Here is a 27,673-nt window from a genome sequence, read left to right as displayed (position 1 = left end):
TTCAGTTATCCCTTTTCCTCCACTTTCCCTGAACTACCAGGGAGATAGACAATCAGTGTTTCCATAAGGAATGGGAATGAGGACTTAAGCCTCATGACCAAGTTGGTATGGTCTCCCCCTCTCTGCTCATACGGTTTTAGGAGGGGCGAAGGGGAAACGTAAAATACATTTGTTCTTTTGTTTTATGATGATCATTTTATAGTGTATTTTGATGTGGCCAGTCGAGAGACAAGCAGTATCAGGGGCGCAAGTTAGAAGATTCCTGTATACTTTACTCTTCCTGCAATACCCATTGTGCCATGATATATGATTAAGGAATTTTTCTTTAATGTTCACATGTCTTGAAAACTTCAATAAAAATATTGGAAAATACATAGAACAGTAATCAATTGAATAAATGGAAATTGGCCATCAATCCGGCAACTATGTATTGAGAGTTGTATTATTCCTTTTTCTGCTACCTTTCTGGATCACCGTTCTTGCGCCCCTATTTATAAAAGACAAAAAACAACGATTGCTCTTCTTGAACTGTATTCTCTTTCCTAATTGTCATTTAGCTTAGTATGTGTTATTTTAGCGGCATTAGCATGATATTATCCTTATATGAGTAACTTTTTATAATTTAGGTTTTAACGGCCAACATTTTTTGTAGCTGGTTCATTCTGTATAAACTTTGCTTCCATCAAAGTTCTTTGTTAGAGAATAACAAGGAACATATTGTCTGCTGATGTGAGAAAGTTAGAGCCCACTGAAAGCATTCATCACAGGAATTAAAAGCATGAAACCCCCATTGTATAGAAGATTGTATAGAATTGTATGTCTGTGTGAAATATGTCTTTTTTGTCGATGGCTTCTGTTTTATATACATTAATAATAAAAGGTTAGAATAATTATTCTGTCTTTCTTCCAAGGTGAAGCACTGGGAAAGTAGGGATGATAGTAGGCACGTTAATGAATTAGCGTGTTTAAAGACGCTCGGTCACAATGCTCATTGACTATCTCACCTGAAAGAAAAACCTCTATATAGTAATACAGACCCTCCTTTTCCTTTATGTTCCTCCATAGGAACTGGTACTCCAAGCCCTGTGTAACATTTGTGTTGGATTGTGTCAGAGCTTACAGAGAGTTAACTTCTCACACTTCCTTATCAAGTGACAGTATATGAGCCTGTAGACAAGAAGATTTTGACTTGTATAGCCATATCCGATTTGAGAATACAAAAAAGTGCAGGCTGACTTACTCAGATCCAGCCTACAAAACAGCTGGACTTTATAGGCTCAATATGGGAGATCACACACAATGCATTTATTGATAAGCATTTAAAGCGGAGTTCCGGACACAATTTCACTTTTTAAATATAAATACCCCTGTAATACACAAGCTTAATGTATTCTAGTAAAGTTAGTCTGTAAACTAAGGTCCGTTTTGTTAGGTTGTTACAGCATTTAGACACTTTATAAAATAGAAATTGACTGGGGCCATCTTAAGTGTGGGCATCATGAAGCCAGACTGTATGACTTCCTGGATTTCAGCCTTGCAGATCTCGCACTTGCTGCACAAGCAGTGTCAGATCAGGTTTCAGCACCTGTGCTGTCCAAGTCACATGATTCTTTGAGACTGGGGAGTGCACAGACTCCTGGTAAGTTACACCCACTACATTCCCAGGAGTCTGTGCGGTGAAGCTTAAGCACCTAGGTGCAGGAAGTGGGAAGATTAACTATTCTGCCTAGCAACAACACTTTGAAGGCATCTACAAAAAAAATTTTTTTTCGTAAAGGACTAATGACATTTTTTTAAAACTACTGATGTAATGTTATATTTATGGGTGGAACTCCACTTTAAGAACATAGGAAAAAAAAAACTAAAACAAATCCACATGTTCACATCGAAAATACTGTATTATATTGCCTTGCGGGTGGCGTATTTTATGCAGTGGTCTGACAGATACACAGTATATCCATTGGCCCTTGGATCCTTGGATGCTAATGGCTGCTCTATGATCCACCATATTGATTGTTGCCCTACCTGCCACATCAGGTCCTGAAGAAGCAGAGAATCGGGTCCACTCAATATCAGTTTGGAGATAGGCCGCTCTATAGAGGTGAATGGAGGGTCAGATTGGGTCCACCTGAAAGACAAACAGGTGGACCCGATCGGTGCTTTCACACTGATGCACTGCAGAAACTTGCACTTCAACTGACCTCAATCTTCACTTCTTCCTAAGGATTCCTGCAGGTATCGCTGGCTGCTGCTGTCTCCCTGGTGGGTATGGGTGGTGGCTGCTGCTGGTTGTCCTCCAGGGCTGGTACTGCTGCTTGGTACTGTTGGTGGGTACTGTTGTTGGGTACTGCTGACTGGTACTGCTGCTGGGTATCGCTGTCTAGTTATGCTGTCTGGTACTGCTGTCTGGGTACTGCTGTCTGGGTACTGCTTGTGGGAACCGTTGGTGGGTACTGCTGTCTGGTACTGCTGGGGAGTACGGTTTCTGGGTACTGCTGGTGGGTACTGGTACTGGGTACTGCTGGTGTGTACTATTGCTGGGTACTGCTGGTGTATACTATTGCTTGGTACTGCTGGTGAGTACTATTGCTTGGTACTGTTGGTGAGTACTATTGCTTGGTACTGCTGGTGAGTACTGTTGCTGGGTACTGCTGCCTTTTCCAAGAATCAGTGTGACAGGAGCCAGCACTGGAGGAAGCATGAGGCTGCAGTAGAGAGCAAACGTATCCGATTTACGTTATGCCGCCGCAAGTTTTTCAGGCAAGTGCTTTATTCACAAAGCACTTGCCTGTAAAGTTGCGGCGGCGTAGCTTAAATCACATGGCGTAATTAAAATTTGGCGGGTAGGGGGCGTGTATCATTTAAATGAAGCGCGTCCCCGCGCCGAACGAACTGCGCATGCGCCGTCCATAAAATATCCCAGTGTGCATTGCTCCAAATGACGTCGCAAGGACTTCATTGGTTTCGACGTGAACGTAAATGACGCCCAGCCCCATTCACGGACGACTTACGCAAACGACGTAACTTTTTAAAATTTCGACGCGGGAACGACGCCCATACTTAACATTGGCTGCGCCTCATATAGCAAGGGCAACTTTATCCCGGGAAAAGCCTAATGTAAATGTCGTAACTTTACTGCGTCGGCCACGCGTACGTTCGGGGAATTCGCGTATCTAGCTAATTTGCATACTCAACGCGGATTTCGACGGAAGCGCCACCTAGCGGCCCCCAAAAAAATGCACTTAAGATCCGACGGCGTAAGAGACTTACACCTGTCGGATCTAATGGATATCTATGTGTAACTGATTCTAAGAATACGACGGCTCCGATTAGGACTTATGCCGGCGTACATGGCGCTGCGCCGTCGTAAGTCCTTTGAGAATCTGGGCCTATATATTCACTCAGTGTTTCTCTCATGTATTGGTATATTTGATCCTAACAATCCCGGCCATTATACCATTTCATTGTGCAATGTGATCCACATAACACAAAAATATTCAATGTCACTCCTCTGCAAAGTCTAAATTTAATACTGCAAATTCAGGGATTTTTTCTGTAAAAGGATCAGGTTAAATAGATGGAAAAAAAAATAGGCAACTCAAATGTAGATGCTTACTGAGCTGCTAAAATGGGTTCTTGACCACATCAAGAAACATGGAAAATGTTTAAAAGACAAAATATTTAAACACAGTTCATAGAAAACATATGTATACTTGTTTTAGGCTCCATACACACTGAAGCTAAAAAAAGCTATAAAAAAATGCCAATAGCTTTGCAGGGAGCCTTTCAATTTTTTTTTGTGTTTTTGCAATAGCTTTAATCAACGTTTTTCAGTGTAGCTTTTTTTTTTTACTTTTTTGGCGCCTGCGTTTTTGAGCGTTTTTCGTCGTTTCGTGGTTTTTAGCCTTTTTTTCGCCGAAAAATTGCACTTGGAATGCAAAATTTGGGCGTTCAGAAAAAAGCCAGTGAACTCCGAAGCTCATTAACATTAAAAAACGCCCAGGTGTCTGCCCCTGCTATCAGTGATTGGCACCCCAGTAGCCATCCAGTGCTGTCCAAACTGCAGTAACTAAACTTGGGAGATCTAATGACTTTAGCCGCTTTTATCCAATTTCCTTATTATAAATGTTTGTTAAAAGCTCTTGATGGCAGATAACAGCAGTCACAGCAGGAAGACATGTCAGATGTATTAGAGCAGAGATCTGAACATCAGTATTGCCTTGTCATTAATGAATAATGAGCCTTTCTAGGAGAAACTGAGTGCAATCTCAATTTCATTATTTATTGATGTTATAAAGGATGTTAAGGTACAGTAATATAGCAGGTCAAAGTCTCTCATGGAATAATTGTTCCATGTGCCAATATATAGTAACTGTATAAAAGCTATACCTTTGTCGGCACAGAATGACAACAATCACAGCGCCTTTGGCACAGGTTGGACTGTTCCAGCTTAGGAATGTAACCGGTTTGGTCTCCCGCCCACTTAGAATTTTTGAAGAATCAAGTATTAAACATAACCTTCCAAAGCATTTGTTCTATTTATCTGCAATTTAAACATTCGGGGCCAGATTCTCAAAAGAGATACGACAGTGTATCTCCAGATACGCCGTCGTATCTCTGAGTTGCGCCGTCGTATCTATGCACCTGATTCTTAGAATCAGTTACGCATAGATTTCCCTTAGATCCGACAGGCGTAAGTCTCTTACGCCGTTGGATCGTAACTGCATATTTACGCTGGCCGCTAGGGGCGTGTACGCTGATTTACGTTGAAATATGTAAATCAGCTAGATAAGCGAATTCACGAACGTACACCCGGCCGACACAGTACAGTTACGCCTTTTACGTTAGGCTTTTCACAGCGTAAAGTTACCCCTGCTATATGGTGGTGTAAGTGCGGCGTACCAATGTTAAGTATGGCCGTCGTTCCCGCGGCGAAATTTGAAACTTTTGCGCCGTTTGCGTAACTCGTCCGTGAATGGGGCTGGACGTAATTTACGTTCACGTCAAAACCAATATGTCCTTCCGGCGTATTAGGAGCAATGCACACTGGGAGATTTCCACAGGCGGCGCATGCGCCGTTTGTGAAAAACGTCAATCACGTCGGGTCACAGAACATTAACATAAAACAAGCCCCCCTGTCCCACATTTGAATTAGGCGGGCTTACGCCGGCCGATTTACGCTACGCCGCTGCAACTTACGGAGCAAGTGCTTTGAGAATACTTGCCCGTCTAAGTTGCGGAGGCGTAACGTAAATCGGATACGTTACGCCCGCGCAAAGATACGCGGATGTACAAGAATCTGGCCCTATATGTCTAGTAGCCTCCTTACTCTTACATTGGAACACGCTACAACCTTTGAACGCGAAACCATGTTGTTCACATCCTTATCAGCCACAGATGATTACAGTCCAGACCAATATAAACTTCTTCATGATGCTTTACCAGTGACTTTTGGCATAAGATTTGGGAAAATGCAAGCTCTCAATAAACAGTAGATACCATATATAAAATTCTTATGTTATGAAAAGATTAACTTTTGCATTCATATACTGGAAAAGGGTTTCTGAACTGTTACAAGAAGTCCTAGGTGTGGCCTCCTCTTTCCAGACATACCAACAAATTCCAATAAGTATGGGCTGCATGGGACCAATCTGTCTATGTTCTCTCTGCCCTCTTGCCCCACCTGATACGAGTTAACTGTATCACCAGATATCGTTATATATCATTGCCAATTTTGAATATTACATTTCACTCTTAAGCTTACTTTCCATTTGTGGGAACAGGTGTAACAGCATACCTCTCAACTTTTTGAGATGGGAATGAGGGACACCCAGGGCTTTTTTTCTCAGAGAATAGGTGCAGGAACTCCCTCCTTCTGTCACCTCTTGTGTGCACCCCCTACCCACCTCCAAGCACAATTCCTTGGTTCCACTCCCTACCCATCTCTGAGTACAGTTCCTTGGTTCCACCCCCTACCCACCTCCTAGCACTATTCCTTGGTTCCACCTCCCAGCACTATTCCTTGGTTCCACCCGCTACCCACCTCTGAGCACCATTTCTTGGTTCCACCCCCTACCCACCTCCGAGCACCATTACATACATTCAGATCTGGAGGTGCCGGAACTGCGTTCCCCCGCGTTCCTGCTGAAAAAAAGCCCTGGGGACACCTATCAGCAAAAATATGCAGGCATAGGGCACACCCCCTCTCACGCCCCCTTAAAGGAGAATTGTACAAAAAACTGATTGGTTAAACCCACAAGTGCTTTTTTTACCACTACTATTCCTTTATATTGGCTTTTGGAATTTACAAATGCAGCAATTTAGAAATCAAATGAAAGGTTTAGCAAACGGAAAACACTTTTTGATAGATAAAAAGTGCATTTTCTATAGAGCTATATAGATCAGACCAAAATAAGGGACAAATGAGGAGGAATGAGGGACAGAGGGACATTGTTCCAAATCAGAGACAGTCCCTCAAAATCAGGGACAGTTGGGAGCTATGGTAACAGTGCTACCGCCTTCTTAATTTAAAGCACCAACCCGGCGCTCAGAATGTGAGGCTTCTGATACCTCTGCAATGCCTAATCCAGAGAGAGAAAAAAGAAAAAGAGAAACAGTCGGTACCCAAGCTAAATTCAAAAAACAGACTTCCTTTATTGAATTACATGAGTTACAGCAGTAAAAACCTGTCATGCCGAAACTCTTTGTTTTTGTTTTTTTTATGGCTATAACTCATGTAATTCAATAAAAGAAGACAATTTTTTGAATTTATCCAACTATTCCTCTTGTGGATTACTTTCCCATTTGCTTTTTCCTTCTCCTTTATTTACAAGTTGTTTAACCAGAAGAATGTTCTAATAACATTTCTTGTGGCACAGTGATAGGAAGACTCCATGGTTGACCCCTGGGACTTTTCTATGTAACTTTCAGGACCTCTTAGGCTGCGTACACACGGCCGAGTTCCTTGTTCGGCTGTCAAAAAACTTGTTGAGCCAAATTTCCCCATTGCCCAACGAGGAAATAGAGAACATGTTCTCTTTTTGTCTCGACAAGTTTCCCGACGGGTTTCTCGGCGATAAGTGTACACACGACTGGTTTTCTCGGCAGAATACGTCTCCCATCGAGTTTCTTGCTGGATTCTGCCGAGAAAACCGGTCGTGTGTACGGGGCCTTAGGCCCTCTTGATGGGTATTTGACTGTCATCATTTGATCATGCAGTACTTATTGCCTCATGTACAGTACATCTGTACTGTAACTATTTATAACTGTTAATGTATGCATATTGGAATGATGTACTGTACTTTCTACAACTGCACTTTGTTCAAAATGAAAAAGTTAATACAAATGTCAAAAAATCAGAGAGCTTCTCTTGACTGCTGTACATACTGGCTCTTTTTGCATGGCCTCTTGTGGCCTTTTCTTCATCTTCGCATGGGGTAGTGGATCACGCCCTTCCCTGTTGACTGTTCTGCTCCCCTCTGTTTGCAGGTCCCGCCTCATATGTATCCTACGTATATTATTGTTGCTTGTATATTTTGCGCTATTTACGAAGTCTGCCTACCCATGTCTTGTTTTATTTTATTGTGTATGTACCATTTATACAGTTTTTTTGAAGCATGCTGTATCTTTGTATTCTCATAAAAGAAAATGAGCACCTGTTGGCAGACATATGGCATTTTCTAACACATTTAATAATTACCCAGTTGTTTATAGATTGTACATTATTTACCTTGTATTTTCTACCATCAAGCTATTAATGTCTTGAGTTTTATCAGAATATACTGTTCATTAACTGATTTTTGTGTTTGAAAGCCCAGCGATATTGTTTGTGTGAGTTGTTTCTGTTTTTTTTTCTTTCTTTGATTGTATCAGAACTTTCTCTGTTTTGTCTAAAGGCAAACATGTGGTATAACACTTTTATCTTTTTCAGTGAAAAGGGAAGGAAGTTCTATACCACAGGATAGGCCCATAGCAAATAGAAAACTGCTATGCATGCAGTAACAAGCATTTTAAAAGGTCATATGCACTTGAATTTTTTTTACCTGAACATTTCTATGGACAACCCATACCGGGGACGATTTATTAGACCCATATTAGTATCATGTTGGTATTTGAGCAAGTCAGATGCCAAATATAATTTCCAAGACTATGGTACGACAGGGCGGAGCGGCGCGCTGTTGTCACCCAAGAGCTCCAAACGTTCCCCCAGTGGACGGGTATCTGGGAATTTGTGGACGGGCTGGCACATTAGATTCGAGGCATTTTTTACTGCATGTTTGTAAGTGCAATACAACTTTTAATAACTACTTTTTTACTCATTTAATGTGGAGCTGTTATTGTTTTTTACATGGTGGGCATTGATGTTGGTGAAGTTTAATCACTTGTGGATGAGACACAATGTTAAGGATCGTATCTGTCTGAACTGCAAGACTGGAAGTGACTACCTATTATATGCTGTTCATGATCCCCTGTCATAAGGGATCATGGCGATTTGGTAAGGAGCCAATCTATAGTTTGGTGGAGGATACATCACTTTGCTTTGGACACATTTTCAACTGATTTTGGAACTTGGCACAGAGCACGGGTGTCTGGCATTTCATGTGTTAAACATTTATGGACTTTATTGCTACAATATTTGTTTTATTTATATGTCTATATATATTTTTATTTGGTTAATATTTATTGATCTAATGATATGATCCCATTTTTTTTCATGTTCATTATCAATATTATCCCTGTTTCCCTGTTATTGAGGGACTTGAGAGTGCTATATAGTGCCCTCTAGTGGCTATCAACCTCTCTTGTTTTTTTGGTATACTAGTGATTTATATATACCATCATATACCACATGACAGAAGTGCAATTAAATTAATTAATTAATTAATTAAAGTAAGCAATTCTTAGTACAGGAGAGGAGCCTGTACAACTGCAAGACTGAATGTAAATCTGGAGTTCTGCTTTAATAAACTCCTGCAAAGAACAATGATGATATGTGAAATGCATTATCTGATAACACATTATTCTAATTTTACATTTCATTAGTGTAAAAGCAGTTAAAGCAAAGAAAGTTGATTTGTGGTGTACTATAGTTAGCATTTTGCTAATTGTCGTATATCAATCTGTTAGTGAAAGCTTCTGAAAAACTTGAAAGTTTTATGTTTATATCAATAGTTTTTTTTTTGCTGTATTTATTCTTGACAAAGATTAGAGTATTGCTGCGTACCTGGGCATCTAAACCCAAGAATAAAAATGTAATATATTGCAGCTTACCAGTACTTGTGTTGGCTGCATTCATTTTTTTTTTATCTCAGGGATTTTTCCTGTACTTTACCTGGTGATCCTGCCAGTAACACACCTCTTTTCATAAGGTGACAATAATGCTCACTGGTCTGTATCAATGGAGGAGCAGTGTTGTCAACCTAGAAAGCAGGTGTTGGAACTATAGAACACTTCTCTCTCGCCTCATCTTCACAAAATGGGGGGAGAGATTGTAGTTCTCAAAAATGATCTGCTCATGGCTGATAACTGATGGGCTAATAAGTGCAGCAGAGGCAGGAGGCACAAGCACGAGACGTCACAAGCTCATTGGATTTCTGTATTTTTTGTATTAGTAAATGCTTTTAATGGTATTTTTAAAAGACAAAAATAAAGCAAATTAGACAAGTTCATTTTAATCAGATCTTTGACCCATAGATATATAGGCATGTTGCATTTTAACACAACACAGGTCAATGCAGCATTATGGTGTGAACAATACACAATTGTTTTTTTATGTGTCTATGCATTGACCTGCATTTTACAAGTGCGCTAAAAGGCAAATCAATGCAAGTCATCACGCAATAAAAGGCGCATAAAATGGATGGAAGTATACATCCATTTTCCCTGCATTTTACTGCAAGTCAGTGTGAATTCAGCCTTAGTGGAAATGGACTATTGTTTTCCATGCAACAAGTCAATTAATGAATGAACTGTTATGCCGTGTACACACGATCGGAAATTCTGACAAGAAAACCGTGGATTTTTTCAGACGGAATGTTGGCTCCAACTTGTAGTCACACCAGATTCCGACCGACAAGAACATGGTGACGTACAACACTACGATGAGCCGTGAAAAAGGAATTTAATGCTTCCGAGCATGCGTCGACTTGATTCCGAGCATGTTGCAATACTTTATGTCTCACCATATTGCACAGTGGTCTTACAAGCGCACTTTTTTTTGGGAAAAAAAACTTTTTTTAATTAAAAAAATAAGACAACAGTAAAGTTAGCCCAATTGTTTTTTTAGATTGTGAAAGATAATGTTACGCCAAGTAAATTGATACCCAACATGTCACTCTTCAAAATTGCGCCCGCTCGTGGAATAACGAAAAACTTTTACCCTTAAAAATCTCCATAGGCGACGTTTTAAAAAAATTCTACAGGTTGCATGTTTTGAGTTAAAGAGGAGGTCTGAGGATAGAATTATTGCTCTCGCTCTAACAATCATGGTGATACCGAATATGTGTGGTTTGAACACCGTTTTCATATGCGGGCACTACTCACGTATGCGTTCATTTCTGCGCGCGAGCTTGTCGGGACGGGGCGCTTTAAATTTTTTATTTTTTTTCTTATTTATTTTACTTTATTTTCTTTATTTTGACACTGTTTTTTTAAAAAAAGAATAATAATTGGGTCACTTTTATTCCTATTTCAAGGAATGTAAACATCCCTTGTAAGAAAAGAAAGCATGACAGGTCCTCTTAAATATTTATGCCATTCTAAAAAATAAAAAAATGTCCCTTTAAGAGCATTGGGCGGAAGTGATGTGGAGACGGGTGGGGGCCTGCAGTGATATGGCGACGGATGGGGGCCATCTTCCCCTCACTCATCTCCATACCCAGCAAGGGAACAGACCTGATTGCCTCCGTCACTGCCGATGGCTCCGGTAAGCGGCAGAGGGGACCGGAGAGCGGCGGCAGTGTGAATGGGACACGCAGGAAACAATTGTTTCCTGTGTGTCACTGCAGTTACAGATGTTTTACCATGTGGTAAATGTTTGTCACTGCATATAGTGTGAATTGGCTTTTAATGCGATCTAGGAAGGACCATCGTCAAAAAGTTCACTCCATTTACTTTATATTGAAGCTGACCATGTTCAGATCAAAATTTAGTCTGGTTTAGCAGGGAATGGTTAACATTTCGATCTGTGTACGGCCATCCCTGCTCAACAGAAGTCAATCATTGGATCAAAGTTGGAAAACTTTTGTCGATCAGTGTCTGCAGCTGCTGATTAGTGTATTCTGACAACAGTGAGAATACAATGTTCTGATGTATGTGTGGGGTGGGATTTCCCTTTCCTCCTCGCTTGTGTTTATGGAGGAATCTGCCCACTGGCTGAATGAAAAAACTACTCATCTATGGCTGGCTTTAGCCTTGTATTGTACACTGTAACCAGATTAGATTGTAAGCTCCTCTGGTGCCAGCCTTTATGTGCATGGTTCTGTACTCTGCAAAGCATGGCAACACACACATATACAAACACACACAAACTCTTTCTTTCTCATATATTCATTCACACCCTTTGCATTGGGATGCACTTGGCAAAGTTTTCCAGTGCAGTTCCAACACATAGACAAGGCAATTTGCCTTGTTTTCTATGGTGTCAGTTCACACCACTGCATTACAGTGGTGTGTACTAGAAAAACGTACTGCATGCAGTACTTTTTTTCAGTGTAGTGAGCTTTGTTGGAAACCACTGCATCCCAACAATACTGTGTGAATAGAACTTAAAGCGGGGGTTCACCCGTACATAAAACTTTTTCCCCCTAGATGGATGCTCGTTTTGTCTAGGGGAATCGGCTAGTTGTTTTAAAATATGAGCATTACTTACCGTTTACGAGATGCATCTTCTCCGCCGCTTCCGGGTATGGGCTGCGGGACTGGGCATTCCTATTTTGATTGACAGTCTTCCGAGAGGCTTCCAACGGTCGCATCCATCGCGTCACGATTTTCCGAAAGAAGCCGAACGTCGGTGCGCAGGCGCAGTATAGAACCGCACCGACGTTCGGCTTCTTTCGGCTACTAGCGACGCAATGGATGCGACCGTCGGAAGCCTCTCGGAAGACTGTCAATCAAGAAGGAACGTCCGCTCCCGAAGACCTATACCCGGAAGCGACGGAGAAGATGCATCTCGAAAACGGGTAAGTACGGATCATATTTTAAAACAACTAGCTGATTCCCCTAGACAAAACGAGCAAACAAGGGGAAAAGAGAAAAAAAAACTAATTGGGTGAACTCCCGCTTTAATGAAAGTCATGAACTTTCAATACGTTTATTAAAAAAGAAAAGAAGACAGTGGAATGCGTCGGGGTTGGAACTTCGGCATTCTGTCCTCTCTGCACATATTAGCAGCTGTGTGTTTGTTCAGCTCAGCTGCTGGTGTGAATAAGCCCTAAAGATGCAGTAAGAATATTCACTTCCATTATATAGCCAGGTGCAGATGACATAAGTGAGGTAATCTTCATACTATTTCTTGTGTGAATATCCTCAAATCCTTTAATAAATCAGCCGTCTTGTGTAATTTTTTTGTTTCAGTATTTAGGAGTAATGACAGAAATTATAATCAGTCTTTTTTAATCCATTCTTTATTTATAGAAAGTTTTCACAATTACGATCACAATTTGAGCTGAACAAACCGAGCCCCCCCCCCCCCCCCCGGTTCGGTTTGCAGCAGAACATGCGAACAGGCAAAAATTTTGTGCGAACACTGTTAAAGTCTATAGGACACGAACACGAAAAATCAATCAATTTTAAAGGCTTATATGCAAGTTATTGGCATATAGTGTTTGGGGACCCGGGTCCATTTCCCAGCCCCGGTAATATACATAAAAATAATTGAAAAAAAAACGGAGCGGGTCCCGTCCCCCCCAGTATGGATTTTAAGAGAAACCCTGGCCCAAATTTTGGGTCCGCCCCACAATCCATACCAGACCCTTATTAGGCAACCTGGCAGCCAGTAGGAAAAGGGGGAACAAGAGAGCACCCCCCTCCTGAACCGTACTAGGCCACATGCCCTCAACATGGGGGGGTTGCTTTGGGGTCCCCCCAAAGCACCTTGTCCCCTTGTTGATGGGGACAAGGGTCTCATCCCCACAACTTTTGCCTGGTGATTGTGGGGGTCTGCGGGTGGGGGCTTATAGGAAATTGGAAGCCCCCTTTAACAAGTGGACCCCCAGATCCCAGCCCTCCTATGTGAATGGGTAGGGGGTACATTGTACCCCCTACCCATTCACCAAAAAAGTAAAAATGGCAGGAGACAGTTTTGGACAATTCCTTTATTAAAAAAAAAAGTGTCCTGCGATGTCCATGTAGCTTTAATAACGGCGCAATCGGTCCAAAAAAAAAAGGAAAAACTCTGCCTCCATGGGAGGCATCCCCGCGACTACCGTCTTTTTGCTTTGACAGCTCTTATATAGCCATGGGTAGGGCCACCCGCTGATGTAACCGAGCGATCTAGCCCCCTTCTGACGTCATGTGACGTCAGAGGTGGGCGGTGTCACCCATTTACATCACTGGGTGGCCCCTACCTTAACTATATAAAAGCTGTCAAAGCAATGTTGAGGGCATGTGGCCTGGTATGGTTCATGAGGTGGAAGGGTCACTCTCTCGCCCCCCTTTTCCTGCAGCCTACCTGGTTGCACGCTCGGATAAGGGTCTGGTATGGATTTTGAGGAAGACCCACACAATTTTTTTTACATTTTGGCGCGGGATTCACCTTAAAATCTAAACCGGACCTGCAGCGCCTAGTATGGATTTTGGGTGGGACCCCACGCCTTTTTTTTTTTACATTTTGACACTGGGTTCCTTTGAACCACTTCAACACATTATATTATATATACTACACTTCTTGAATATAGATTCTAAACTGAATATCTAATATACACTAAATGCAGAGTGTATACTAGGCTGTATATATATTATATCAAATTCACTGCCTGTACTGACCAAATATAGATTCTACACTGATTATCTAATCTACACTAAATGCAGAGGATATATATATATATATATATATATATATATATATATATATATATCAAATACACTGCCTGCACTCCACTAACTAAGCTGTCTAATCTCTCTTTTTCATTACACTGTATACGGCCGCCATGTAAGCAGCAACCTTATATAGCGTGGGGCGTGGACTTAGCCCCCTAAGCCATGATTGGCCAAAGGCACCCTGCCTTTGGCCAATTATGGCTCTCAGCAGAGCATGCTGTGATTGGCCAAAGCAAACAGGTCAGGTGCATGCTTTGGCCAATCATAAGACACCAATGCACTGTCATCTCGCAGTGCATTGTGGGGCATTCCACGGCGCTGAAATTTGCTGCAAACGTCCAATAATGTTCTAAATTCGACTTGCATTGCACTTGAAAATCGGGCTCATCCCTAGACCTAACCATTTACGTACAAATTCAGAAAGGGTACCATTAGGATACCATCATAAGCCTAGGTCTAGAAAATTCAACGTAGGTACAACATAAAACCATCTTGGGCCTAAAGCAAGAGACTAGATAGTTTGTTAATCAATAGCCCATCATGAAACCCAATGCAATGTGAAAAGATATACGGGATAGATGATAAGAGAAATGCAAGCTTAGAAAAGAAGGAAAGGGAAAGAGAAAGAGAAGAAGACAGAAAAAATGAGGGGGGGGGGTGAATAATCATTCTTTTAAATATACTTTGATAAAGTTACAATGAAATCACAAGGAAAGAGCCCACCTACAAGAGTGCCTACCTGTCAGGATTATTTGAACACCTCTGTGTGGCTGAGTTGGCCAAGTTTTAGCTTTTATTCCATTGTCTGCACTGGTGCAAAGTAGTTTCTGTTGGCTACACTGCCCCGTTCCTTTTCTCCCATTTAAATAATGCAGACTCTTTTCCTCATTCCAAATGCATTGTTCAATAAATATAGATATATAATGCATCCTTTCTTTACCACCAGTTTCAGTAGACATCAAAGATACCTTAGCAGCTAAAAGCTCAAAGGCTTAAAGCCAGCCATTGTGGTGAACCCACCCCTTCCCATAATTCTCCCCTAAAACATTACTCCATTGACTGCCCCCCTAGTAAATGCATAGCTGGTCTTATTGTCAAGAGTATGAAAAAGGAACATCTTGTTGCTGTGGACAACACAATTTTTTTCTCCATATAAATCCCAAACCTGGTTTAGAGGCACTCATAGGCAGTAGTGTATTTAGGTTTTGTGCTGCCCTAGGCCTGACCAAACTCATGCACCCCATAATTTAAATATGCCCCACCCCTTCTTGTCAAGGCCATACCCCTTTCTGTTTAAGACCCACACTGAAATTGGGGACGCTAGTTCTTAGGGCCTGGGGGGGCATTGGATTACCTTAATTTGCATAGATTTCCTCTCACTTCCTGTTTGGCTATGGGGCAGGAAGTGAAGGTAAAACTCTGCAATGGGACAGGGATGGTAAAAAAAAACTGACAGGGGCTATAACCCTCCCTTACTCTATCCAAAAGTGTCTATAGCTCTACTTTAAGCACAAATTTCTGATAATTTTATGGAGAGGACTAAGAAGATATAATCATGCCAATGGTGCAGCAGAAAACATATAGCACAGTGAGGAAGGTTTGTGGTCCAGGATGATAGAACAGTCAAAATTTCAAAATTAGAAGCAGCTTGCGTTACACTAACAGTGTAGCGCAAGCCAGTGGGGAATCTTTCCATGCTGCCCCCCTGCAAAGTGCTGCCCTAGGCCTGGGCATTGTTGGCCTAGGCCAGGATACAGCATTGCTCATAGGTCTTGCAGGGGAGGAAGGTTAAAAACAGCAGTTACTTCAATGTTTCGATGAAGCTCAGTCTATTTTTCTCAAGACATCTTAATCATTATTTTCTCCCTAACGTTTTTCTGTCAGAGTATGCACTTAGATATGGATGGCATATTCCAACATGGTATTATTAGCTGCACTCCAAGTCACTGAAAACGGTTTAATGGGTGCTAATAATATTCAGCTGAGAGCTGTCCAGAGTGCTAGTGCTGAAAACGCCTGCAGGTTCTTCTTGTCTGATGCCAGCCTCATTATGGTATATTGTAGGCATTCTAGCCTGCCACAATCCACATCTCATGCCTTCTAGCAGTCAAGATTCAAAGTAAAATGTTTTAACTTGGATAGTAGTTAGGATTGTTGCTGGCTGAAAAATCTTGCCTGTCTTGCTTTTATTTGAAACAAGCTGGCTATGGGCGCCAATTAATAGTTGGACCTAACCCAACCACATCGGGATGTCATTTCAGTCAGCTACTATATATGGCAATGGAGATATGGCCGGCATCAAATTCTGATAGAGCAAGATTTTTGTAATCTGTCCAACCATTTTATCTCCTAGTTCTAAGACCATTGTCACAATGGCATGCATATCAGGTCTTGCAAGTTATACTTTAAAGTGCAGGTCCACCCTAAAAATAAAGGGCCAGATCCACAGAGCAAGTACACCGGCGTATCTACTGATACGCCGGCGTACTTTCAAATTTCCCGCGTCGTATCTTTCGTTTCAATCCTCAAACCAAGATACGACGGCTTTTGGGTAAGATCCGACAGGCGTACGTCTTCGTACGCCTTCGGATCTTAGATGCAATACTTCGGCGCCCGCTGGGTGGAGTTTGCGTCGTTTTCCGTGTCGGGTATGCAAATTAGCGATTTACGACGTTCCACGAACGTATGTGCGGCCGTCGCATTTTCTAACGTCTTCTGTAGTCGGCTTTTTCCGGAGTATAGTTAAAGCTGGTATTTTGCGGCGTATAGATAGACTTGCCATGTTAAGTATGAAAATACAGTAAAACAGAGAAAAAAATACATTTAGAAAGGAAATCGAAGGAAAAGGTAAGTGAACCAACAATACACTAGCTTAAAGGAACCTATTTAGAAAATAAAAAACAAACCTTTACAACCCCTTTAAAGTGGAGTTCCACCCATAAATATAACATTACATCAGTAGTTTTAAAAAAATGTCATTAGTCCTTTAAGAATTTTTTTTTTTTTTTTAGATGCCTTCAAAGTGTTGCTAGGCAGAATAGTTAATCTTCCTACTTCCTGCACCTAGGTGCTTAAGCTTCCTAACCTACACCGCACAGACTGCTGGGAATGTAGTGGGTGTAACTTTCCAGGACCCGCACGCCTTCATATGATGTCCAAAACGGGGACCTGTTATCCTGGGTGGACGTCATATGACGTGATGGGCTTTGCGGGGGGATATCTCAATGATGCCTGCACCTGGAGGCATCATTGAAATATCATTTTTTAGCGGCGATCCTGTGCACCGTAAGAACGATCATAGTGGCGGTTCCGCCGCTAGATCGTTCTTACAGGCGGCGGGAGGGGACATCCCCCCCTCCCGCCGCCATCCGGTGCTTCTCCGGGCTCTCCCGTCCCACCGGGGGCCCGGAGAGATGATCGCCGTCCGCCGGATGTTTGCCATAGAGAAGACTGGTGACCATCTGGTCACCAGTCATCTCTATGACCGTCGGAGGCCCGGGCGCGATGTGATGACGTCACGCCCGGGTCCCCGTAAGTAAACAAACCGCAATTGCGGCTAGTTTGAATGAGATCTGTGAATTTTTTTTCACGATCTCATTCTTTCCAGCCTGGAGGAGAGATGTGAGGTCTTATTGACCCCGCATCTCTCCTTAAAGAGGACCTGTCACACACATTCCTATTACAAGGGATGTTTACATTCCTTGTAATAGGAATAAAAGCGATTGAAAAAAAAAAGTGTAAAAAAAAGTGTAAAAAATAAAGAAATAAGTAAAAGAAAAAAGAAAAAATAATAATAAAAAAATTAAAATGCCCCTGTCCCCGGTAGCTCGCGCTCAGAAGCGTACGCACACGTAAGTCCCGCCCACGTATGTAAACGTTGTTCAAACCACACATGTGAGGTGTCGCCGCGTGCGTTAGAGCGTGTGCAACAATTCTAGCACTAGACCTCCTCTGTAACTCTAAACTGGCAACCTGTAAAAATGTTAAAGTGTCGCCTATGGAGATTTTTAAGTAACGAAGTTTGGCGCCATTCCATGAGTGTACGCAATTTTAAAGCGTGACATGTTAGGTATCTAGTTACTCGGCGTAACATCATCTTTCATATTTTACCAAAAAATTGGGCTAACGTTACTGTTTTGTTATTTTTTAATTTATGAAACCATTTTTTTTACAAAAAAAAAGCCGTTTGAAAAATTATTGCGCAAATACGGTGCAAGATAAAAAGTTGCAATGACCGCCATTTTATTCCCTAGGGTGTCTGCTAAAAAAAACATATATAATGTTTGGGGTTTCTGAGTAATTTTCTAGCAAAAGAATGAGGATTTGTACATGTAGGAAAGAAGTGCCAGAATAGGCCCGGGAAGGAGGTGGGTTTTAAAGCCCGGTATTGAAGTGGTTAAGGAAAGGACTTCTCAGCCATCTCCAAATCTCCAATATTGTTTTTTCTTTGCTGCTTTGTTCTGACTTCCTTTTAGATGCGTTCCTTCTCCAGTGTCACACTGTATGTAGGAGCCACCCTCTCTTCCCTGCGACCAAGATGGACTAGTGTCTATGGACTATGGGATATGTAGTGTGCATAGAGCAGTGCACCTGACTGCAACTCATGTGCACTGCTTGTTTCAAACAGATGGAAGTGAGGGGGGCACTACATGGAGGATGTTACAAGGAGGCAGAAAAAAACTGTAAGAAGTAATTTAATGAAAAAGAAAGGGCCATTAAGTAGTGGATGTGTATGGATTATTTTGGAAGAATAAGGCTATTGTTTAGTGTCATTTAATATGCAGTATATTCAGTCTAACAAAGACATCAGTCTTTTGTATCATAATTAAATGTTGTATTACTATATTTACTGTCCCGGCAAAATGAGTATTATTGAGAATTGTGAATGTGCTGTAATCTTTTTAGTATTTTAATATTTAACACTATAAGCCTTTTTATCAGTATCGAAATGAAGAATTATCCTTGTTGCTTAGTTAAACTTAGCTATTTTACATTTCCTTATTTTGTAAAGTGCTATGGGTGTTCAAACCAATTATATTTGTTAGTTTATATTTTGTTGGAATTATAATATTTGGCATTTATGATAATTATAGTATATGTCTAATCAACATATTTTTACTGTATATATAGTGTAAATAAATTATTAATAATAATAATAATAATAATAAAAAAAAAATATATATATATATATATATATATATATATATATATATATATATATACTCACGGCCAATTTATTTGGTACAACTTGCTGGCACCGCGTTGGACCCCTTTTGCCTTCAGAACTGCCTTAATTCTTTGTGGCATAGTTTCAACAAGGTGTTGGAAACATTCCTCAGAGATTTTGGTCCATATTGACATGATAGCATTACGCAGTTGTTCCGTGATGTGAATCTCCCGTGCTCTATTGGATTGAGATCTGGTGACTGTGGAGGCCATTGGAGTACAGTTAACTCATTGTCACGTTCAAGAAAACAGTTTGAGAAGATTTGAGCTTTGTGAGATGGTGCATTATCCTGCTAGAAGTAGCCATCAGAAGATGGGTACACTCATCGGCATGTGCACATGGGGTGCCAGGTGTGCCTGGGCACACCCTAATCACCCTGTACGATCAAGATTCCCCCTGCTGCCTGGCTCTAGAGAAAAGGGACTGGGGAATCTCTGTCCTCATTCCCTTTCTCTGTCTCAAAAGTGAGACATGAAGGGTCTGTTTAGACCCTTGATATTTCACCAAAGCCCACCAATGAGCCTCCTAAAAAAAAAAAACATTGTAAAAAATGTTATCAAATAAAAAATCACACACATGTTTGAGCTTTAAGGGGGGAAATCTTAATGCAATAGGCTGCGCACACCTATGGGTACACTGTAGTCATAAAGGGATGGACATGGTCAGCAACAATACACAGGTAGGCTGTGGCGTTTAAACGATGCTCAATTGGTACTGTACAGGACACCAGGGTTGGGTCCTGGATGGACGCTATGTTGCGCCCATTTTTGGAGTGTGGTCCCTGTGGCAGTGGTGTAAGTGGTGCAAATTAAAGTTGATCCAGGGAGGACGGGCTTACAGTCCTCCCTGTCCTTCTTAATGTCATTTGGGGCCCGGAATTTCGGAGGCTCTAAAGTGACGTTCAGGAGGGAAAGAGCCTCCTCATCTGACCCCTGGCTTTCAAGCACACAGGGGGATAAGAACTTCCAGGAAGTCAGCCTAAAGGACAGGAAGTGCTGATAGAGAGTGTGGTGGAGTATGGGAGTGGACCTGTCTGCAGAAGCTGTGCACTGCTGAGAAGGACTGGAAGTTCTGCCTAAACCGTATGTGCTTTTGTTTTGATTTATCTGCTGTGCTGAAGGAAAACAGACTTTTTCATTTATGCTGGAGACAAGCAGGACTTTTTATTTGATGTTTTTTCTGTGCGCTGAAGAAAGCGTTGTGTTTTTCGTTTGGTCACAAATAAAAACCCTTTTTGTTCACTATTACAGTTTACGCACTTAATCTCGCAGAGCTAAAGCACCCCCAAAGTTCACAGTACTAAGGGGCTCAAAGTGTGCCATGAAAATATCCCCCACACCATTACATCACCAGCCTGAACCATTGATACAAGGCAGGATGGATCCATGATTTTTTGTTGTTTATGCCAAATTATGACCCCACCATCTGAATGTCACAGCTGAAATTGAGACTCATCAGACCAGGCAACGTTTTTGCAATCTTCTATTGTCCAATTTTGGTGATCCTGTGCAAATTGTAGCCTCAGTTTCCTGTTATTAGCTGACAGGAGTGACACCCGGTGCAGTCTTCTGCTGCTATAGCCCATCTGCTTCAAGGTTCGATGTATTGTGCGTTCAGAAATGTATTCTACATACCTTGGTTGTAACGAGTGGTTATTTGAGTCTGCCCATTCTCCTCTGACATAAACAAGGCATTTTCATCCACACAACTGCCAATCACTGGATATTTTCTTTTTTTCGAACCATTCTCTGTAAACCCTAAAGATGGTTATATTGTGAATATCCCAGTAGTTTTTTAAATACTCAGACCAGCCCCGTCTGGCACCAACAACCATGCCACTTTCAAAGTCGCTTAAATCCCCTTTCTTCCCCATTTTGATGCTTGGTTTGAAAATTCAGCAAGTCGTCTTCACCACATCTCAAATCTAGTTGCCTAAATGAGTTGAGTTACTGCTATGTGTGTTACCAAGCAATTGAACAGGTGTATAAAAACCAAGGTACAGCGCTAAGTGAACAATGTGAAACCAAAAATATTAAGTGAAAAAGATTGGTGTAAAACATAAAACTGTGACATAAGAATTCCAGTTTTGGAATAAAGTCCATAGAATATAATCCACATCATAATGAAATGAATGGAATAGAGTCCATAGATAGTAATCTGCATCAAAAATGGAAGACAAATGATTCCTCCACCGAAAGGACACCCAAATCGTGAGATGTAGTCTCCTTACCACATATAATTGACCGTCGTTACAGCGGTCTAATCAGGCACAGGGATGTTTATAGTCTTCTCGAATAGACTATCTCCAGGCATATGTGATGAAAGACAAATCCAGAATGTGCTCGCTCCAAGAGGTATGCAATCAAATTCAGACTCCCATGGAATGAAAAATAAGGGAAGGCCCCATAGCGTCATATCATTTTGAAAGCGGATTTAATAAAAAGTAAAGTAGCACTTACAATTATGTTGAAAAACTGGCGCGGTATGTATAATAAGGGAAAGCGGCGTCTCCTCTGAACTTCTCCCGTCTGCTAAACTCCGTGGTTGCGTATCTCCGTAAACAATGCGTGATGACATTCCACTCAGCTAGGCCACACCTACACGTTTCGTCATCAAAAGACATGGTCTGGGATAGGCTGGTTTCACATTGTTCACTTAGCGCTGTACCTTGGTTTTTATATTGTTTGTTTACTTTGGGTATCTTAGGTAATTGGTACTGGCAGCTTATTTTCCACATTAACGTGTGGTTATTTCTCACATTTTCGTTAGCGCAGTGTTTTTTCCTCTTTTGGAAAAACATTTTTTAATTGAACAGGTGTACCTAATAAATATGTGTGTGTGTGTGTGTTTATATATGTGTGTGTGTGTATATATATATATATATATATATATATATATACACTATTTTTAAATTGAATGTTTATGTGTCATAATGTAATTAAGTTTAAAGCGGAGGTTCACCCATACCTTACACATTTTCCCCTTCGCGTCATGCTCGTTTTGTCTAGGGGAATCGGCTATTTGTTTTAAAATATGATCCGTACTTACCCGTTTACGAGATGCATCTTCTCCGCCGCTTTCGGGTATGGGCTGCGGGACTGGGCGTTCCTTCTTGATTGACAGTCTTCCAAGAGGCTTCCGACGGTCGCATCCATCGCGTCACGATTTTCCGAAAGAAGCCGAACGTCAGTGCGCAGGCGCAGTATAGAGCCGCACTGACGTTCGGCTTCTTTCGGCTACGAGTGACGCGATGGATGCGACCGTCGGAAGCCTCTCGGAAGACTGTCAATCAAGAAGGAACGCCCGCTCCCGAAGACCCATACCCGGAAGCGACGGAAGAAGGTGCATCTCGAAAACGGGTAAGTACGGATCATATTTTAAAACAAATAGCCGATTCCCCTAGACAAAACAAGCAGGAATCTAAGGGGAAAAAAAAAAAAAAAAGGAATTGGGTGAACTCCCGCTTTAAGTTGCTGTTTTCTTTTCTTGTTGGCATTATACAATGTGCCATTTAAAAAAAAGATGAATACAATTTAATAAAAAAAAGACCAGACCATGTTCTAGTAATGTTCTATTTTCAGCAGTCACATACTGATATGTCCAGCCCATTTTTGTTCTTCAGCTCCTAATGTAGTTCTCTGAGCTATATTACTTAATATCTATAGAACCCACACTTTCTCACAGTTTATATTTAAAATGTACATCTTTACATAATCTCTGTTAAAGGCTAACTCTTCAAAAGTGTAATAAGTGGATACTCACAATATTTTTCTTAGATTTTTTTTGATAATGATCTATTTATTGTTCACAGAGAGAGCGCGAGATTACCTGCACAAGACTGGAAAGTTTATTGTAATTGGAGGAATTATCTCTCCTGTGCACGACTCATATGGCAAGCAGGTACAGTCTGAGTTTGTTTCCACATGTTACAAAAAATATATGACAATGGCCGTCAAGAATGCTTGGGATTTTAATAGTATCTGTCATTTTCCATCATTTTCATAACTTTTTATAAACTGTAAACCAATAAAATACAGTGTATATATGTTTTCCCCACAGCTAATTTAGCATTTTTAATTTAGTGATTAAAGTGATAATAAACCTTCAGTTTTTAAGCGCTTTTAGCTGCTGATTTAATCATTTACTGAGTATGTGGCTTCCTTATCATTTAATCCTTGCCTATGTTTCAGCTTCAGTTTTTTTTTTTTTTTAATAATCAATTTTTTATTTTATTTTATTATTAACTTCAACTTTCCATTCAGCATTGTACATTCTTATGTTCCATCGTTTACATAAAAGACACAAATGAACCTGCAGGAAAGAACTAGGTACAAAAAAAATTTCTTATCAAAAGTTTATCAGTTATACTACCCCCCCAAAGAGAAAGAAAAGGAAAAAGAAGAAAAAAAGGAGAAAGAGGAAAGATGAAAGAAAAAAAAGAAAGGGGCCTAAAAAATAGGGTTAATAGTTAGCCCCCCCCCCTTCACGCTATCCCTGGCTGCGGTGGAGTAAGTCTGCTCTGTCCCCACTCACTCCATTCCTTCTACTTGAATCGTGTGTTCTTCTACTGTGCCCTTCTATGCTACTTAGGCAAAGGGAAAGGAAAAACCCTTCCTACTTCCAAAGAGGCCACTAATGGCCATGGTGTCTATTCTTTTTATGTGGGATTTTTTATATATATATATATATATATATATATACACATGCATGCATACATACATACATACATACATACATACAGTACATACATACATACATTTGTGCCTCGTGTTTGAATATTAATCGCCCGTAATTGTGTGTGGCGGCCCTCATGGCCTAATTCCCCAACTTGAATAACAACAAACAAACTCAAGAAGAAAAAAAAAGGGAAGAAGGGAGGGGACGATCCCCTCTCCTACTTCCGCATGTTTATTTATTGATCCCCCCCTCTACAAAGACCTCACAGCATGTCCTCCAGGCTGGACCAATCCTCTCCAGAAAAAGACCCAGAGCCCAGTGTGCTTACAGAATTTATACAGTGTCCCAGCATGCCTTCAGAGCCTGCCTCTCTGGGATTGGCCAGGGATTTATCAATATTCATGCCATCATCAGCTCAACAAATATCCAGAAACTTCTCAAGCTCTCTGCAAAGGGAGCTACAATACTGGTAGTAGCTGAGCACACTGATCAGACCTGACTAGCAGAATGCAGCTGCACTGAGTACAGTGAGCAAACTGTGTTTTAACCTAAAAATCAATCAAAGCCACGCTGCCTACAGGGTGCAGATTAAATGTACCTATCAAACACATACTAATTCTATCTATCTGATCCTAGCACCTACCTAGGAGGTTATCAATGGAATATAATTAAAATGGTCACCATATATTTGTATAAAAATAGCCATGGCTGCAAGTTGCTTTCATTTCATTGCTTTAATACGGAAATGGAAAAATTAGCTCTCAGTAACATAACAATTCTTTATCTTTCATTTCCTCATAAAAAATAAATGGAACAGAAATGATTTGCTCCATTAACACCTTCCTTCATGTACACCTTGCTTCATGTACACCTTGCTTCATGTACACCTTGCTTCATGTACACCTTGCTTCATGCAGGTTTTACCATATGACAATTATACTGCTGCAGTTGCCAGCAGTAAAGACTCCATCCCCTGAGCAATGATCTAAAGATTCTTTTGAGTTGTCTTTCTTGTACTTTTTATAAATTCCAGACATTTCTTATCTGGCTTCGTATACCTTCTTCCATTCTTTGAGGCACCATCTATCATCTTTTTTTCCTTTCACTTCTTAGCTGCTTTTAATATCATCCACTGTGAGAGCACCCAGTTCACCTCCCTTTCTTCTGCCATCGTGCTTTTAGCTCTCTTTAATGTGTATTCGTCTTCCTGCTGGATATCGTCAGTGTGCAACTTCATATTGATTATCTTTCATTTCTAATGCTGTACAATTTCTGCTCCTCAGCTCTTTCTGATATCATCTCCTTTTCTATTTGTGTTTAGCATTTCCCCTATTTTAGTGCTTAATGTTACAGTATTTACTGATTTTTATAGGACTGGTGGAAAGAAAAATGTCTCTTTCCTATTGCAACCACTCAAATGCCAGGTTTCCTGTATTTGTGTGTGGCTATGTGGGGAATGTGGGTATTTTCCATTGCAGAGTGATGTCAGGGAAGGGTATTTGTGTTAAATTGCCCCATTGATAACTAGCTTTTTAAAGTGAAGGTTCACCTACAATAACAACACTATCCTATCCACATCATCCCACAACATACATATACAATTGCCATAAGAATTTTTTTTTCTTATCTTTTAATTACCGTAATAGAGTCCGACTTCCAGTTTTTGCCTCCCGCGGGAGTAGGCGTCTCTACTTTTCCCCAGTGCCGCAGTGTTGTCTGGGAGCTCTCCGCAATGTCTCCTGGGAGCACAGTATCATGCTTCCCGGAACACCGTCCTTCGAAATCCGGTGAGATTTACTAGCATTGCCATCACAACGGGGGCGGGAACTTTCAACGACACCGCCCGCTGTAATGGCAACCCTCAGTGTTGACGGCGAGCAGCATGCACGGGATCACCGCATACAGGAAATAGGTGCTTGTGGGCTTCTAGTGCCAACAAAAAAAATGGAAACGTCCCACAGGAATTTTTATAACTGATCGTTTAGAATGATACCGGACTGTGGAGGTTGAACAAAACAGAAAAACAAAACAGAAAAAGTGAGTAACGATTTCTAATGGGGTACTTAATCTAATGGTCCAAAAAAAAAAAAACAATCGCCGCAGAACCTCTGCTTTAAGTAAGGTGCACATAGAAGGATTTTACATTGAGCAAAAAAATGTAATAAAATTCCAGCACACTAATCAGCTAGGCAGCAAAAAAAATCCACTTTCTAAAAATTTGCATAAAAAATTAAGGTTCTAGTCACACAGCATTTGCAAATACACTGTATTGTCAAAAGTATTGTGATGCCAATGGCATCCCAGTCTTAGTCCACATGGTTCAATAATGAATTTGTCCACCCTTTGCAGCTATACCAGTTTCAACTCATCTGGGAAGGCTGTCCACAAGGTTTAGGAATGTTTCTATGGGATTGTTTGACCATTCTTCCAGTAGCGCATTTCTGAGGTCAGGCACTGATGTGGACAAGAAGGTCTGGCTAGCAGTCTCCACGCTAATTCATCCCAAAGGTATTCTATTGGGTTGAGGTAAGGCCAGTCCTTTACCCCAAACTCGCTCATCAATGTCTTTATGGACCTTGCTTTGTGCACTGGTGCAAATCATTTGGTGGAGGGGGTATTGTGGTGTGGAGTAGGGATGAGCCGAACACCCCCCTGTTCGGTTCGCACCAAAACCTGCGAACAGACCAAAAGTTTGTGTAAACTTTAGAACCCCGTTAAAGTCTATGGGACTCAAACGTTTGAAATCTAAAGTGCTAAGTTTTAAAAACAGTCATTTTTTCGGGAGCAGTGATTTTAATAATGCTTAAAGTGAAACAATAAAAGTGAAATATTCCTTTAAATTTCGTACCTAGGAACAGGAAAACCGGTCGTGTGTACGGGGCATAAATCTTTGTTAATAAAGTCATGTGATCTCCATGTCAGCTCTCATATGGCATTCACATGACAGGGTTTATAAACAAAGGGTTAAGGTTAGCATTAGATTTATTTTTTAACAAAGCAATTGATCACCATGTTAGTGCTGTAATGGTGTTAACGAAATTTCGAAGAAAACAAAGGCATTTTTTTTTTTCAAGCATATTTTGCATAAGCAGTCCACTAATTTACAACAAAATTTCCGCAAGGACTAATTGGCAGTTCTACTTCAGAACCAGTTTCGGCAAAATTACTAAACTCATCCCTAATCAGGACCCATTTTTTTTTTCTGTAAATATTAAACATGAAAAATTATTTCCAGCTATGGAAAATAATTTAATTATTTCTCAAGTTTTTATAAAATCTGAGCTTGCAGTACAAAACAAAAGTACAGAATGCTATTAGAGATCGGATGAAAGATCAAATACCATCTTTTAATATATTGGTCAATATGGGATTGCCACAACTAGAAGATGTTAGAAGAAACAAGAAGATAGACAAAAGGTGCAAGCGATGGTTAAAGCGGACCTTGCAGTGCAGTGCAAGAGCCACATATATTGTCTGGGCTCCTTCCCCCTATAGACAGTGCATTGCCTGCTGATAGTAGGTCCAAAAGCTACCTGTAAAGAACATAGATTTTATACCTACCTTACACCTGTCTTCTACCCACTGTGCCTAGATGAGGATGATGTCACTCTACTTCCGATGAGATCCTGGGGAATATAGAGCAGTCCAAATCCTACGAGGAAATACTGGAGTGGCATTCCCTACTTTTCACAGGAATCTTCCTGTAATGATGGTGCTGTCACACCCAGCAAT

At 40.9% G+C, this 27,673-nt stretch overlaps 1 protein-coding gene across 1 annotated transcript in view; it reads left to right on the top strand.

Annotated features, from left to right (window-relative positions):
* Nucleotides 1–27,673, top strand: part of NMNAT2 (nicotinamide nucleotide adenylyltransferase 2) — a 68,487-nt gene that overhangs the window by 20,199 nt on the left and 20,615 nt on the right. The window contains exon 2 of the mRNA XM_040360322.1: nucleotides 23,076–23,164. Within this exon, the coding sequence (XP_040216256.1) occupies nucleotides 23,076–23,164 (89 nt within the window). The remainder of the gene's footprint in view (nucleotides 1–23,075; nucleotides 23,165–27,673) is intronic.

Source organism: Rana temporaria, chromosome 7 (assembly GCF_905171775.1).
Source record: "Rana temporaria chromosome 7, aRanTem1.1, whole genome shotgun sequence".
Classification (NCBI taxonomy): domain Eukaryota; kingdom Metazoa; phylum Chordata; class Amphibia; order Anura; family Ranidae; genus Rana; species Rana temporaria.
This window is presented reverse-complemented; position numbering and strand designations above follow the sequence as displayed.